The sequence below is a fragment of the Spinacia oleracea genome, chromosome 6, assembly GCF_020520425.1.
Source record: "Spinacia oleracea cultivar Varoflay chromosome 6, BTI_SOV_V1, whole genome shotgun sequence".
Classification (NCBI taxonomy): Eukaryota; Viridiplantae; Streptophyta; class Magnoliopsida; order Caryophyllales; family Amaranthaceae; genus Spinacia; species Spinacia oleracea.
The window spans coordinates 107,256,792-107,274,699 of record NC_079492.1 but is presented as its reverse complement, the minus strand read 5'-3'; the positions used below and the strand labels follow the sequence as shown (position 1 = coordinate 107,274,699).

Sequence of the window (17,908 nt, the reverse complement as noted above, 5' to 3'; positions counted from 1 at the left end):
CTCGTAGCCAACGCCTAACAGCTCGTTGGAGTGAGAAGGGGGGAATCGACATGACAAAAGCAAGGAGGAATTAAAGCTAAGCAACTACAAGAGAGAAGAAAATTGAGAGTGATAGAAAATAGGGACGTATCTAGCCCCTATATATAGCTGAAGACATCAAGTGACATCCTGATCCCATTCGGAAACGCGTAAAGAAATCCGAAAACCAAAAATCGCCAGGAGAGGACTTTCAGCGCCCACGGCTAGGCGCCGAAATAATTAACGCCCTCCCTTGGGCGCTGAAAACGCAGCCCAAGGCCCAGATTTCACAAAACACGGAACAGGAAAGGACTTAAAACCGTGTCGCTAGACGCGAGGCCCTATTGCAATTGAGATCAAGCCCAAAAGCACCTTTAGCACCCAAATATCAAAAATGAATGTTAAAACTTGGTCAAAACTTAGACTCGTCTCAAGGGATAAATGAGTACACTTTTCAAAACAAGTATGAGCAAAATAAATATCAAGGTCATTCTTCGAAACACCAAAAAAAATATATTGTTAAGTCGTTGGTTTCTCAAAAATGAAAAATGTTTGTTTGTCAAAAGATTAATCCGGGCCAAGCTAAACCGAATATTATTGGAAAATAAACTTTGTCGACCGGAAACTGAAGTCGCACTCCACGAGTTCGTCAAAATAGCATACCACTATAAAGGTCACTCGCACATACGAGCATGACCCCAGACATGATTAAAAGACGTTATAAGCTCCGTACCTCTCTTGGCAAGAAATGACCGACGAGCCCAATTGCTTGGGGGCTCGCGAAAAAATATATACTCCGACAAAGAGTATGCAAGGTTAAAATCATGTTCCCGGACTACGCTATACACAGTCCCGTGTTTGGATAATCTAAAAAAAAACGGTATTTTAATAAAGAAATATCGTTAACAGAAATATACACAGTGTGGGCCCACTTATAGGACACACTTAATCAGGGAATATTGCGACCCACCAACAGGTTGTAGACACAAAAGCCCTTCTACATAGGCAAAATGAAAAAAAAGTAAGAAATTCGAAATGGGCTCGCCCACCTTCAACTGGCGGGGTCTGCGTCACTAGCTGCACATGTCCTCAGTTTTAGAAAAATAAAGTCTTCAAATTCAAAATAGGCTCGCCATCTTCAGCCGGCGGGGTCTACGTCACAAACCACATAGGTCCTTATTTTCAAAAAGCACAAACAAATTTCAAAATAAATTCGTCCACTTCAATCGGACGGGGTGTCCACCCTTAGCGGACAGGTTCGCCATCTTCAGTCGGCTGGGTCTACGTCACAAACCGCGTAGGACCTTATTTTCAAAACATCAAAACAGATTCGTCCATTTCTATCGGACGGGGCGTCCACCCTCAGCGGACAGGCTCGCCATCTTTAGCTGGCGGGGTCTACGTCACAAACCGCGTAGGTCCTTATTTTCAAAACATCAAAACAAATTCGTCCACTTCTATCGGACGGGGCGTCCACCCTCAGCGGACAGGCTCGCCATCTTCAGCTGGCGGGGTCTGCGTCACTAACCGCGCAGGTCCTTAGTCGCTGCAGAGTTAACTTTTTTCGGTTTTCCCTTTTTCCAAAAATTAAAGGATTGGTTTTCCGTTTTTCCAAAAAAGAACGATGTGCTGGATTTTCTTTCGTTTTACGTCCCATAAAAACAAGGGGGTTTTCTCGTTTAGCTAACCCTGAAAATGAGAATCTTTAAAAACATTTTTACCTCGTGGTTGGGCTTGGCCAGGCCCAATTACACTTTATAGCTTTGATTTCGAAAACATCTGTAGCTACTCCCAATGACAAAGTGAGGGAGTTTCTACGCCTCTTTAGATACTTCCAATGACAAAGTGAGGGAGTTTCTATACTATCCGTTGACAAATCCCAATGACACGTGAGGGATATGTCGACACTTCAAGTGATGACCCTTAAGTCAAATGTTATCACTCGGGGGCTCGTGAGACCCTCGCAAAACAGGTCACCATGACTTGTGTGACGCACTCCGTCTAGTACTTTGACCATCGTCTAACTCCAAGACTCAGTCAAAGTGGGGGCTAACTGTACACACCTACTTTGGTCCCCATTCCCGAAAGGGAAGGTTCGATGATGAGAACGTAAATCTCAACTTGACAACGCATCTCCTATAAAATAACGAATCTCAATTCCCCTTTTCATTTCACCCGAAACCTGCTAAAAATAGTAACTGCCGTAATGGGTAGTTGTTAAAAGTGGCAAGTCATAAAAGATAGAAACCTGTTAGAATTAGGTGTTGCACTCCAACATAAATCCTAAATGAGATAGAAATTGCGAGAGAATCCTATTCCTAATACGATTCGAAAATAAGAGTTACGTATTAATTAAAATCCTAACGAGCCTAGAGTTCGTAACGGGCCCAGATGCATTCCATCGTAAAATTGATACGCACTAAAAGACTCGATTAAAGTCTTATACACTCCGGATTCTAAGAATCCTAATCTGACAAAGAAACGGCCCAGACCCTATTTTCAACGCCTGGCTCTGGGCGCCGAAGGCCCTTTATCTTCGGCGCCCAGCCCTGGGCGCTGAAATTACCTGGGACGTGTTCTTTCCTAATTCCTCGTGGATTAGAGTTCTACAATTCTATCTTTCCACGAACTCTTTTCTATAAATAGGGCCCTAAGTTCGACGTGAAACACACAACACACAATTATTATTCTGAGTATTGACTCTAAACCCCTAATCCTAAGCCTCACGCTGCAAAACTGATCACGCGTTCTGTCGCAATCGATCCAAACATCGAACAGAACGTATCCTGTCCTATAATTCGAGATTCTTTAAACAAAAGGAGAAATAGCAAAGTCAAAGTGGTTAGTTTTCTGAGAACCGTGACGCACCTCTCAAGGGTGCGTCGTAATGTGTCCCTTTTCCATGGTTTAATTGCTTTCCTCGCCCTTTTATGAACTGTTAAACTAATTAAATCTGATTGTTCTATCACGCCTAATAAAGATAATATGTTGGGAAATTGGATTATCATGCTAGGTCCCTTAAAACAATCTAAATCAGATAATCGCGTTCGATCTAGTACTATATGTTGCATATTGTTAAAATCGACTCAGATTAGTTTAATAGTTAGCGCATGTCCCTTCAATTATTTATGCTGAGCTAGTAAGGATATCCTGCCTCTGGAGTTATCGAAGAGCGAGTACTCCTCTCGGTAGTTACAGTCCCCCGAACCCTCAATCTCTACCTTGCGGGTGTATGTTGAGAGATCCCCACACCAGGGATCACAAGGGAACCTACGACCGTCGTGGTCAAACATAATTGCATTCCATTTATGTCACGATAACCGGGTTTTGTCAGTTTTTCTCATTGTCGTTAAAAACTGAATGGCGACTCCTATATTACTAGTCAATTGGGTGTAATTCACAGGAAATCCAATTACACTTGATTTGACAAAAAAGAAACGTCACACCCACGAGGGACAAGGTCACGCATTAGCCTCGTGCTTTTTCGACCCCCTCACAATAATAAAGAAAAGGATAATTTTTTTTTACCACCTAAAAAAATCGAAAAATTATTTTTTACCACCTAAAAAAACTAAAACATACTACGTATATTTTACCACCTAAAAAAAATTTAAAAATTATTTTTTACCACCTGAAAAATGGAAAATAGATGAAAATGTTATGTAGGGGGTCACAATAACGAAAATACTTCTAATATGTTCTATTTTTCCACGATTTCATGTATTTAAATCTATTTTCTTCCCCCGCTTCCTTATTTTTCATTAATTTACATAATTTTTCACCACCATTAGTTCACAAAATTGACAAAATTTAATGGAAATAAAGAGCGAAGGGTGAAAGAGTTAAAGAAAATCACACAAGAAATGTATAAAATTGGAGGGAAATTGAATTAGGTAGCCATACATAAAGGTTTCATCTATTTTTTTGTTTTTTAGGTGGTAAAAAAAAAGTTTTGATTATTTTTTATGTGGTAAAATACTAGTTTTAATTTTTTAGGTGGTAAAAAACAATTATTCGATTTTTGTAGGTGGTAAAAAACATTTTGTCCTAAAGAAAAACATATTCAATATTCCTTTTAGTTAGATTTGAACCCAAACCTCCTAAGTAACATAAGGAAGTATAATCATGCAACCACTAAACTACAAATATATTTCATTTGTCATTAGTGTAAGTTAATTACACATGTGTTAATTATTATTTCAAGTGCAACTTTTTTGGTAAATAAAAAATTATGTCAATACTAAAAGAGAAGTTTAAGCACATTATCAGTACATCATTCCTCCTAAACAAGAAACACAGATTTCAGAATCCAAGTTCCCCCACCTTGTAGGAAGGGTTAAGAACAAGATCCTCAAAAAAAAAAAAAAAAAACAAAACATAAACAACGTAAAGTAAATCTCACACTACATCATTACAGTGACAAGCTATCTTAAAAGTCATATTTCTAAAAACGACACCTGATTGTCACAACTCCCAGTAATTAATTTTTTATTCCTTTGAATCCAGATTACGTACACAACTTCTAAAACACATTCTGTGTAGTTGCTTGATGTGTTGTTTTTTCCCACAAGCTTTAACAACTTCCTGCATTTCTAGATTAAAAAGTAGTCCAGCTCTTCCAAACTTCAAGTGCAATTAATTACTGCAATATCGGTTTAACAATTTTTTTAAATTTTATTTTAAAAATGGGGATCCCTTTGAACTTCTCTTGAACCATATAGGTCCATGTATACACTATAGGTCATACTTGTAGTCTCGTACATTTCAACCTTGACTACACAAAAATTTATCTCTATTATATAAGCCAGCTCCTGAGGTCATTTTGGTAAATTAACTTTTCGTGTCTCCCATTAAATTTACTAAAATACCCTCTCCTGCTGTCAACACACTTCGTGTACAACCCCTGTTCCATTCCTCCGTCGCTCCCCTATCATTCTCGCATACTTTCTCTCCCCTTCTCTCAAACCCTCAAATCTTCGATCACTCAAATCTCCATCTCCTTCGATCTTCCTCAAATCTTCATCTCCTTCGATCTCCCACAAATCTCCCATCTCCTTCCCTCACAAAGGTATTCAGTCGCCTCCATCCTCAACCGCCGTCGCCACCGTTATTTTCCCAAATTGTCGTCATCAGAGGGTGGGTTCCTCTCCCTTTCTCTCTCGCCTCCATCGTGCGCTTCCGATCTCTGCGGATCACCGCCGTCGCCACCATTATTTCCGAAGGTGAATTCATTTTTCCATTTTTGTTTTGGTGTTAAATTGAGATTTATCTTGATTATCTTTCTGGGTTTGCTTTGATCTAATTTGTTTGGTTTGATTTTGATTATTTATTCGTATTTTGATAATTTTGTTCTTAATAGGTTCTTGAAAGTATAGTTCCTGAGTTCCGACGAGGATGGTTGTGAGTTTAGTCCGTTTGATATTACCACTACTAAGAATGCTCCTATTGAACGCCTCAAACGCTGGAGGGTATGTCGCTTTGAATTATTGTGTTGGTGCTATTTTTTAATTTTTATTTATTTCATAAATTTGTAAATTTTTGGTGCTAATTTTTGTATTTTAGGGTTTTATTGGATTAGTTTATTGATGGGTCTGTTTTGGATGTTTTTTTTGGTATTTGTTTATGAATGACATTTAGGGTGTTGTGGGTTGTGAGATTTAGGTTGAATTGCATTTTGAGTGGAAAATCTGGGCAGGGAAGCAAACTGTATTCAGATTAATTTTATAAATTTTGGTGCTAATACTTTTGGTACTGTTATTTTGGGTCCTATTGGATTTATTTTTGATTCGAATTTGGATCTGATTTGGGGGATTTGATTTGGGAATTAAACCTAATTTTTCTCAATTTTTTGATGATTTTGGAATTAAACATAACTTTTCTCAAGATAAATTTGTTGGCCCTCCCTTTACTTAATGAAATACAATTATAATGAAGGAAAGTCCAATATTTAAATTTATATCAATGTTTAGGGGTGCTTTTACTACAATTCTATGTTTCTATTGCTAATTGATTATAATTTTTTGTAATTTATTGCTTAATGACCCTATATTGACCTTTCGGATTAATCAGGAACCTGAAGTCAAACTAGGAATACAATATATCTTCAAATACATATACGATCTCTCTTTTTTCCGATAGATTCATCACGATTCTTTCTTTTTGATAAAAAAATGAGTCATATTGTTTTCGCTTTACTTTACTTTTTCATGACTTTATGAGGGGAGAAGCGGGGGGATTTCAGGGATTGGGAACCCAGGAATGGCAGCAAAAATGAATACAGAAATCTTATTTAGGGTTGTCTTTTTTCATATTGTTCCGCATATAACTTTATACCAAGCATATACTAGAAACTTCAAGTTCTTTAGTAATTAAAATTACTTTGCAATGTGTTTTTGTCCTCATACTCCCTTATTTCAATGTAATTGATTACTATCTTCTATTGACTGTTGTTGTTGCTATGTACTTTGTATAACACATTGGTGATGATGATGATCGGTCATACCTACTTGATGAAATTAGGAGTGTATTTTTCTGATGGGGCAAACATACATGATATGTACGCCTTATAGGACAGGATTGTTCTTGCAATATTCTCACTTTATCAGTTTTATTTGTTTGATCATTCTGGCAATTAGCATATCGTCAAACTTGATTATTTGTTGCTCAACTAAGTCATAGCTATCATTCTCCTAAGGTTACCAAGGTCTTTTCTTTGTTCTCTCTAATACATGTGCTATCTGCAGTGAGAACGGGATTGGAAGGTCCTGGACTGACTGCTGCTCAAAATATGTGGTACTGCATTGCTGCAGTAGGGGGTCAGTATATTTGGACGCGGTTGCAGTCTTTTTCTGCTTTTCGTAGATGGGGAGACTCTGAGCAGGTATTCGTTCTTTTCTGCCACATATCGATTTGTTATTTGTATGCTTTACGGATAAATGATTGTTTTTCTTTCTTTTGAATCATTCTTTCTTTCCAGAGGACATTTGGACAACGGGCATGGCTTTTGTTGCAGCATGTAGAAGGATTCTATAAGGCTGCATCATTTAGCAACCTGCTTTTATTTCTCTTAACTGAAAAGTAAGTTTTGAGCTACTGGCCTTCTGTCATTGTTCAGGCTTTCTGACTGCTCAGGCCAGTCTGCTTTTGTTCTTCTCGCTTAGTAATTCATTGAATCTCCGATTTTATGTAACGATTTATGTGATTTGCTGCATCGATTATTTTGCTCAGTTTGTCGATTTGTTTGACCCTTCAATTTCACCCTATATATTTTTTTTATTTCTACAGTATTTTAATTAAAAGATGATTTGATTTTGAATTTGATTTTCTGTATTTTGGGCTTAGTTTTGGGTGTCGGTGTTTTGCTGGAAGCACATTCAAGGGTACTGTCTATGTCACTAACAGCTACGCCGGTAATTTCTGGATTTTCACTTCCAATTAATTTCCGATTTTCAACTTTTGATTATTTTGTTGTTTGCGTACTTAATTAGCAAAGTTTAGGTTTTAGGGTTTGCAATTTTTGTGAGCTTGAATTCAGTTGTTGTTTGTATAGGTTTAGGGTTTGTACATTTTGTGAGCTTCAATCCATTTTTTTCTCTGTTAGATTTTGGGGTTTTGCAATTTTTGCGAGTGTTAAATCGCGTCTAAACTCAAAACTTCTGTCTTTTTTTGTTCAATGATATCAGGAAATTCTGCAGATGTAGAAATCCGGGGTACTGATTTTTTAGATTAATTTTGTGCCGAATTTATCTTTCTTTTAGTGTGGGATGTTTGAGTGGGTTTAGTCTGATGATAGGAATTGGTGAATGCAGGACTACGGGTATTACGGGCAAGAAACAAGGGGAAGTAGAAAAGGGGCAGAGGAGATATGATAATGGTAGTGGGGACTTTTATACAGAGCCATCAATGCAGCTGGTGAATCCATCTCGAATTTCAAAGAAAAACAAGGGCCAGATATCACCGAACGAGTTCAGCCCCGGGCTTTTGGATCTTCACTCTCATGATGCTGAACTTCTCACTGAGGTGGGTGTTAAATTATTCTCCCTGTCTCTCTCAGCGATTTTTTTTGATTCAGTAATGTATTATATAATACTTATTCATAAACTACATTATTTGGTTAAAAAGTGAAATTTAAGTAACTGGGATGGTTCTTTAAAGATGAGGATGTTATGTTGTAATCACATTGCATAACATCAGTTTGGTTTATGCTATGTGAATTTCTGGTTCTTAATAGAGAAACTGCCACCAGGACCAGATTGATTAGGCATAATCACACCTTTAACTATATCTCTTAATACGACATACCTTCTTCCAATACCAACGGCTGTTCTTTGGTCGTTGGTATATCCACCTGTGCTTTGATGGTTGGCTGTTCTTTAATAGTTCATCAATGCCGAACTCTTTTTTGTTTTCAGTGATTAGTTGTTGATTAATTTCATTGATATAATCACTTTAGTGCTGGCTTTATGGATTTTTTTTGCAATTTGCAAGTAGTTATGTTGGTAGATGAGGAAATTATTGTATGATCTCATCTCTGATGTTGCAGTTTTAAGAATGTTGCAAAAATATGAACAATGTTAATCTTTGATTATTCTTTGAAGTTCTTTTAAGAAGCTTTCTATGTTGTTTTATCATGTATCCTTTATCATTTATTATAGATGGTTGTTTCAAATAGGTGGACAGTGAAAAGCCAAAGCATCTGAGAGGTCTTAAGTTCTTTATGTGCATACTGTTAGAGTGTTAGGCAAAAGTTCTTGGGAAGTCTGGACACATGAAATAGGTAAGCCTTTGACTGGAAATTTTAGATGGGAGAAGATCAATAATATGCAAGTTAAGTAGTACAAGGGAGATAGGGATTCTCAAGTATTCAAGGTTGATTCCCGAGTTTCAGCTCGCCTTTTCACTAACCTTCTCACAATCCTTAATACCTCTATTTGTTTTCATTAGAGTTCTGAATGTGATCAGACTGTCCACAATCTTAACCCTTTAACCAAACTAAGCCTTTGATTCCTTTTGCTCAAGTCTGGACACATAAAAAGAGAACACGGGCTACTGATGATTCACATATATCAGAGGTATGCTATTCTGACGCAAGTACTAACAAGAGTTTCATACTCAACTTGCTGCACCTTTTAGGACTGCTTTAAATGTATTGTATGTTTCAGTATCTTTTTATTTCCGTACTTTTTTTAATTGGTTGATAAAATCATATGGTTTGACTAAAGCATTGTTCAATTAAATGTTGTGGATTGGTATGGCCAATACAGATTTGTGGAGGATTAGTACTATTTTCTGCTTAATTATGGATTAGTAGAATAGAGAGAGGATACAAACTCAGTACCTTTAACCTAATGTTTTTCCCTTAAGAGAGTTAACTCAAAGAAGGCTTCTGATTTTGGGAGCAGATATGAATGTTCTGCACATGAAAGAACTCAGAAAGCATGTTCATATTTACATAGTGTCACTCCCAGTTTGTTGGGACAAGATGCAAGTAACTAGGGCTATTTATCATCTTTTCTAATCCTCATCTTTTGTATTTCTTTCTGAATATTCTTTCATTCTTTTTTTTATATCCTATTTTCACAATCTTAATCAAAGATGCAGTTCTTAACTATGATATTATACAAACAATGGAGCACCACAAATGACACCAAATCTGTTCTTCAAGACCCTGTAATTAATCTTCATCTCTCTCACTAGACCCTGTAATTTTTAATTGAAATTGTGATTAATGATTGCAAGCTTAAATTGTGAATTAATTTGATTATTGTTTTTGTTTATTTTGGTAGTTATGGAGTTCATACCCAACTCAAGCTGAACAAGCAGTGCTGCAGTTGCCACCATTTCCCTTCACATCAAAGGATCAACTCAATTAAGTATTGTAGGATGAATTTCCTTCATGAGTGTTTTAGATTTTTTCTTTTCTTTTTGTTGTAATTTGCATTTCTGAAATAATAATACAATGATTCTCATATGGTCTGAAATGAAAATTGTAATTTCCTCGAACTCATGTGTGTGTAAGTTCATTTTACTGGGATTTTTTTTTTCTTCTCCGTGTTGGGGTTTTGCGGTAGCAAATTCAAGGTTTGATTTACTCTTTTTGAATCGAGTTCCGGGTTTGTATTTGTATTGTTTTCTTCTTTGATTTGCCAATAAAATGTTGTGAATGTTATCACTGTGATTTTGTCGAGTATGGTGAATTCATGACTTGGAAGTTGGAAACTAGGAGAATTGGCTGAAGCTTTAAAATGTTGAAGGCATTAATGCTAGATTGCAAAAAGTCAAATTTTGTTGTATATGATCATTTTTTTCTTACGTATTTTGTTTTTGGTGATTAAATGTTATATAATAATAATACAATATTTAATTTATAAATACCCGCACGCATCGCGTGCATATAAGACTAGTAAGTTTATAAACCAACTGATGCAAGACTAGTATTCGATGACGTGGCATTTCGGCCCACACAACAACAAAGAAGAGCGCCCAGAATAGCAGTCAACCAACTCATCAATCAACCAAGCAACATAATCAATTACGATCTCGTAAGAAAGGAAAGAAATCAAGGCAAATTAGAATATTACCTTCAATAACGCAACAACAAGAAAGACAAGGAAGATATATTCAGAAGATCACGACGGGTAACCCTAGATACATGATATTTCGTACTCCGTATAAATTAACTTCAAAATTTCATTTATATTTCATTATGAATCTTGTACGATCTATTACAATATCAATAAAAGTCTCTCAATTATTCTCAACTTATAGTATCGCTTCCTCGAGGAATCCTCTTTGAATTTGTTCTAACCCTGCTATAATCTCATTGTTATAACTTTTCCTTTACATATTACTTTGCTACTTAACCGTTTTTGTGCTTTGATTATTATTCTCGCAAACCAAGAGAATTTCACAGAACTATTTTGACAATTTTTCCTAAACAATTTGGCGCCGTCTGTGGGGATAGTAATCGTTAAAAATGCCAAAAACACAAAAACACAAAAAACACTAAAAAACATAAAAAAAATACCAAAACGACCGAAAGCCAAGGATGGATAACCACGATGGAGATGCAGGAAGGAATGACCGCTCTGAGGCAGTCTCTAAACCAGCAAAAAAGCCAGCTTGAATCTTAGAAGGGCCAGCTCGAATCTCAGAGAGGTCATGTTGAAAGCCTCTTTGCTGAAAAAGCAGCTACATAACATAAGTTAGCCCCTGACCAAGCAAAATGAAGCTTTCAGAAGTCAGACCATTCTTGGGGGGAAGCAAAGGCACCAACTTTTCCAGATTCCATCGCTTAGCTGATGGAATCCCTTTCCAGTTGGACACACCACCCCCTACTCCTTCCATTGGGATAGGCTCGAATGGATCTGTCCCTAACAATATCTTGTATAATGGTTCTATGGTTAAGAATTTGCAGGCCAGGCTAGAAGACAAGTTGGAGGAGCTATTCGAGAAAATGATTTTGAAGCGATTGAAATCCGTGGATGAGAGGATGGAAAGGATCCTAGGAGTGCCTAGACCAGTAGAAGAGAAAGAGGATGATGGCTACATAGAGTCACCATTTGCAGAATCGGTCTATGTGGTAGAAATTCCCAAAAGGTTCTCCATCCCCAACATGTCTATATACGATGGAACGTCAGATCCCGACATGCTCGTGTCTCTATATAAGCAAAAGATGATGACCAATTTAATGAGAGACTAGAGAAGCAGTAATGTGTAAAGGATTCAGAGTAACACTCATAGGTCCAACCCTAACTTGGTTCATTAAGTTACCTACGGATCTATGAAATCTTTTGCAAGAATGGTTAATATGTTTAGGGCTTAGTTCGCCAGCAGTCGATGCCTAGAGAAACAGTCTAGCAATCTGTATCGCATTGTGTAGAGACCTGGACAAAACTTTGCGAGAGTACCTGAATCAATTGAAAAGGGAGAAGATCGGGATCTACAGATGCGATACCCTAAAGGTCAGCAAAGTATTTAGAACAGCACTGGTGGGAGACAATGAGCTCTACAAAGAGCTGACCAAATATCCTTGCCTGACCTTCGAAGATGTGTAAGCTAAAGCAATGGCTCAAGTAAGATTTGAAGAGTATGTTCTTTTAGAGATACTCATGACCAAGATAGATTGCAGGAAAGACTTGGGAGCTGTCCACGAAGGTCCAGGCCATACCAACACCCTCTATTTGAAGAAAGAGCGGTGAATATGGCAGAGGAGGACTACACGGATTGGAGGGATGATCCGGAATTGCCCCAAAAAATGGAAAAATACGACTTCAACGTGAATGCAACAGGAGTAGTTTGTGCTTTAGATAAGAAAGGAGGAGTGGTCAAATGGCCCGCCAAATCAAACAGGTTAGAAGTGAGAAAAGATCCATCCAGGTGGTGCGGTTTCATGCAGATATAAGGCACACTACAGATTAGTGTGTGGCTCTCAGAAGGGAGGTCCTTACCTACACAAGGGAGGCTAGCTCAAGGACCTCATGGAAGATAAGAGAAGAATAAGCAAAGCACCTCCTCCGGGAGGACTACCACCTCCACCATCTCACGTCCAAACAATCAAATTCCTATCAGGAGGCTCTGAAGTATACGACCTAACTTACTCAGTAGAGCGGCGAGCAAAGGAAGATTTGACAGACAAACCAACAGGGAAGACATATATCAAGGCTTTGCCCTAGACCGTCTTTGATGACTCGGATATGATAGGGAACTAAGAGGAGCACCATGATGGCCTGATCATCTCATTAATCATTGGAAATTGCTTCAAAATTAGGGTACTGGTTGACAATGGCAGTTCTTCCAACATAATCATGACGGACACTCTGCCGGATATGGGCCTTAAAGAAAGTAACATGGTATAAAAATCAACAATGCTTGTTGGCTTTAGTGGGGAGGCCAAATCGACCATCATAGAAATCACTATACCAAGCTACGGAGGAGGCGTCAACATTCAAACTAAATTTCTGGTGATCGACTATCTCTCCTCTTACAATGTAATTTTAGGCAGGCCGTGGATTCACGACATGAGGGCTATCTCATCAACGTTGCACCAAGTAATCAAGTTCCCAACTCCCTAGGGAATTCAAGGATCAAAGGAGATCCGAAAACAGCGAAAGAATGCTACAAAATTTCATTAAAAGCCACAACGCCAGAAAGGATGTCATGAAAGATGCCAGAAGCGATGGAGGCATAACAATTGCAGAAAGACCTGGAAGAAGGGTCAAATGCAGGAGAGAAGGATGAAGAGACTGAAGAAGTAAGTCTCAACCTTCAACACAAAGATCATAAAATAAAATTTGGGGCAGACTTGTGTTAGGTTATGATACATATGAATAAACATAAATCACGCGGAAAACCATAAAGCTAGGAAACATATTATTTACACATAATCATTTAGCATAATTCAGATGCATACACTTTGTAGCGTGCCCTCCCTAGCTGCGCCCGAACCGAACAAGAACAAGTCTTTAGGGCTCCAAGTGTCGTCCCTCCGTAGATAGTCCACAGCACGTCCGGATCCGCCTTAAGCTTGACCAACTAGAATCGCCCTTAAGGTTACTAGGATTTTCGGCTATTTGGGTTGCAAGTGTTTGGCTGATTTTTTTGCTTGAAAATCTTACCTTTTGAATACTTCAAATCTCGATATAAATTGTGAACCCAGGCGACATATTTATAGGGGTATGGAAAGAGAATTGGAATCCTACTAGGATACGAATTAATTAAATTAGAATCCTAGTAGAACTCTTATTTAATTAATTTATCTTTTAGGATTAGGAATTTAATCATATATCGAATTCTGATAGCTTTAGGATTCGTATAGCACGCACACGAGCATCGCACGAGCACCGCACACTCATGCAGGCCTTGCGGCCCACGCTGAGCGCACAACGCCTCGGCCCATGCTTGCTGCCTGTGTCCGCGCGCGCCCAAGGCCTTGGCTGGGCCTGGCCTTGCGCTGGGCCTGGCCTTGCGCTGGGCCTGGTCGAGGCTTGGCGTGTGTTGGTGATGCGTGTGGCTTGCTGGGCGATGGCCTGGCTTCGTGCTGGGCCTTCGTCTAGCGAGCCTCATCCGACGCTAATTCGTACGATACGCTTCCGATTAAATTCCCGATTCCGGAATTCATTTCCGATACGAACAATATCTAATATTTCCGATTCCGGAATTAATTTCCGTTTCGAACAGATATTTAATATTTCCGTTTCCGGAATTATTTTCCGATTCCAATAATATTTCCGATTCTGACAATATTTCCGTTTCCGGCAATATTTCCTATTCCGGCAATATTTTCATTTCCGATAATATTTTCCGATACGTACCATGTTTCCGTTTCCGGCAACATCTACGACTTGGATAATATTTATATTTCCGATACGATCCATATTTCCGTTTCCGGCAATATCATCGTTTCCGGAGTATTCATTTCTTGCTTATGACGATCTTAGCTCCCATTGAAACCAAGATCTTTCGATTCCGAATATCCATAGATGGATTATTTAATTCCATTAAATACTTGATCCGTTTACGTACTATTTGTGTGACCCTACGGGTTCAGTCAAGAGTAAGCTGTGGATTAATATAATTAATTCCACTTGAACTGAAGCGGCCTCTAGTTAGGCATTCAGCTCACTTGATCTCACTGAATTATTAACTTGTTAATTAATACTGAACCGCATTTATTATACTTAATATTATATGCATACTTGGACCAAGGGCACTATTTCCTTCAGTCTCCCACTTGTCCTTAGGGACAAGTGTGCATTTCCTATATCCTTTGTCGCTCGATGCTTGCTCTTGAACATAAGGTAAGAGTTGTCATCCTTATTATGTCCAGAGGTGTTTCTCGGTTTCAGAGTTCAACTAATCAAATAAACAGATAATCATAGCCTATGATTCATCCGAGCACGACCATGCATTTTACAGTTTCTAGCTCTCCGAGTGGCCTTGTACAACTTTTAAGCATCTCATACCGATTTATGGGAGGACAATCCCAATCTTGCGATCTTGAGATTAGACTTCGTTTGATAGGTGAAATACCTGAGCGTTGCCTTTATATCCTCCTTTTACGGTGCGACGGTTGGTCAACGTCAAAGTAACCAGTTCTCAAACAAGTAATCTCAAATCACTCAGGTATTGAGGATTTAGTGTCTAATAATTTTAATGAATTACTTAGGACTGATTTTCATCTCTTATAGTAAAGTTTCATAGGTCTGTCCGATACTAGTCTTCCCAAAGTAAGTATCTATGCAAATGATTATGACATTGCTATGTCCACATAGTTCAAGAAACAGAACTACTAGTCATCTTGCATTCTAGTCGTCTAACGTTTTCTATGCGTCCATCTTTATAGAAAACTCCGACCAGGGACCATTTTCAACTTTTGACATTCAAGTTCACTTGATAGACATTTCTTAGTCACAGAACTGGTCCTGACAGTCTATCTTGAATATATCGTCAAATTTGAAGGGACTCATCATTTAATACTAAACCAAGATTAAATGGAATATGAAAATGCATTTCATATATGATAAATGTTCAACCCCAATGTTTTACAACCATGGGCCTCAAACCACCCTTTAAAACAGTTCATGGATCTCAAAGCTATGCTTGATTTCCAGTGCCACAATGTGAGTGTTGCTTCTCACTTGTTGCATAGGTTTAGTTAACATGCTTTGCCAATCTTAATATCCTTTTCATCGAATGTTCTTCGAGATATGATGATAAGATCTTTTGAGTATGTTTATTTTGTGATCTAGTATTTCTTGCTACATTAGTGGTTCTACGCATTTTGAAATGAAGAACCATTAAGTCAACAGACATGTGATCTTCCCAAGTTCAATGAAGAACTCATTAATATAAACAACTCTGTTTTATTGCTTCTTAGGCAATAAGTACTTTTACTTCAACTGTTTAGGTTGCTAGTGATGCTTTGTTTTGGATTTACTTATCCAAGCAGTTCACAGATATGTGGAAGACTTTCCAGCTGTATCTTAGAACATAGAAATTAATATTTAATTTCCCACGCAACAACTCATGGTCTCCGATCCATGTTGCCATTTCAAAACACGATGCTCTTTAGCTCGTCCTTGTCAATGGTTAACTCCAAAGGAATCTTGCTTGATCCTTTGCCAGTGTTTATGCGTGTAGCATCAATATTTAGCATATCTTTATTTCCTTGAATCAAGAACTATTCCTATGTACCTTTTCAAGTACCATAAGTTTTTCTTGATCTCAATCTAGTTGATCTTCACTTAGATCAACAGAGACTGGTATATGTTCGTCATGCCTAAAGCCATACGATACATTTTTGGCGATCCTTATATTATATCATACATGATAAATTCTTTTGCAGAATAATTCTCAATTGAATTCTATTCATGTAACTTTAGCTCATTCAATTTCAGTAGATACTGAATCCAGCTAAATTCTTTGACAAATATAGGTGATGAATCTAATCTAGATCCTTTGATGTTTAACTTAGTAAATGCTTATACATAGTTCAAACATCCTTTACTTAGATTTATTCATATGGGTCGAATATCTCCAATGGAGCCTTTCGTGTTTGATTTAGTAAATGCCATTACTTAATCCAAAACAATATCATAAGATCTTTGTAAATAGATCTTAATACCCAGTATGTACTAAGTTTCGCCTTGGTCCATCATTGATGAATAATTTCAAACCTAAGTCATTAGCATTTGAATGTTATTTCACAATAGAGAGATATGTGTGTGATACACATAGGACCAACTAAGTTTTTATGTACTCCCACTAAACTTCTTATATATCTATAAGAGTCATGTACATTTTATGAAACTAAAATACTTATTAGCTTCACCAAAATACATTTCTAATTCCCAATTGCTTGCTTAAATCTGTACTTAGATTTCATAAGCTGGCTTTCCTTTTCAAGCATTTATTTGGATCCACAAATCCTATGACATACCATGTACATAGTTTATTCCAACATTTGATTGAGGAATTGTTTTGTCATCCAATTGCCATATGTACCAATATGCAATCATTGCTTGATTTACAGACTTGAGCATTACGATTATGCATGAGGTTTCAACACAATCCATGCCGTGAATTTGCTTGTAACCTTTAGCAACTAATCTAGCTTTGTGTGTGAACACAATTTCATGTTTGATGGTTTTTATCCTTTAAACAAACTTGCAACCAATAGGTGTGAAACTATTCTTGCAAATCAACAAAATTTCAATTTTGTCATCAAAACATTGAGTATGTTTTTATGGCCTTTAACCAATTAAACATTAAGTCTATATATGGCCTCTAACAATTTTAGGGAGTCTAGGTTTTGTCACAGCTTTCTTACAAGTCACAAACTCATTAATCTACATGATAATAGTTTGACTGCAAGTTGTAGGTTTCTTCACTATCTAATAGAAGAATCGCATAGCTTCAGTGAACTGAACTCCATGATTCTTCACTATCTAATAGAAGAATCTCATAGTTTCAGTGACTTGAACTCTATGCCTACTTGGGTATAGAACATCAATCAAACAATAGAATATCAACTGCCACTTGAAAGTCCTTTGAATATTCTGTTCTCCTTGAAGCACTTGTAAAGTCTTCTAAGAGATGTTTATTCTTTAACAGCCACTTCTAAAGTCCTTAAAGAATACGTGTTCGGATTTTCTAAAGAACTTCGAAAAGCCTCCGGAATGTCCGTTTATGTTTGTTGTTCGCCTCGAAGACTTTCGAGGTCTATTTTCTCCCACTTGTCATTTTGGAAACAAATTTCCAAAAGGACATCATTTCGAGCAAACAAACATTATGTTCTCAAAAATTCGTGGTAGAAACAATACCCTTGTGCTCATTTTAATAAATCACAATGAAACATATATCTATACTTCGGCCTTAGTTTGTTGAATAA

General features: G+C 37.5%; 1 protein-coding gene across 2 annotated transcripts; it reads left to right on the top strand.

The window, feature by feature from the left end:
- Positions 1–4,997: 4,997 nt before the first annotated feature.
- On the top strand, positions 4,998–10,005 carry LOC110781909 (peroxisome biogenesis protein 2-like). Of its 2 annotated transcripts, XM_056831706.1 has the most exons (7): positions 4,998–5,240; positions 5,378–5,486; positions 6,762–6,898; positions 6,995–7,095; positions 7,827–8,037; positions 9,619–9,687; positions 9,804–10,005. In XM_056831706.1, the coding sequence occupies exons 3-7, from the start codon at positions 6,806–6,808 to the stop codon at positions 9,888–9,890; spliced, it is 561 nt and encodes a 186-aa protein (XP_056687684.1). In that variant the 5' UTR covers positions 4,998–5,240; positions 5,378–5,486; positions 6,762–6,805; the 3' UTR covers positions 9,891–10,005. The 2 variants fall into 2 exon arrangements, with proteins under 2 accessions (XP_056687684.1, XP_056687685.1); XM_056831707.1 differs by lacking the exon at positions 9,619–9,687 and having other exon boundaries at positions 5,006–5,240.
- Positions 10,006–17,908: the final 7,903 nt, after the last annotated feature.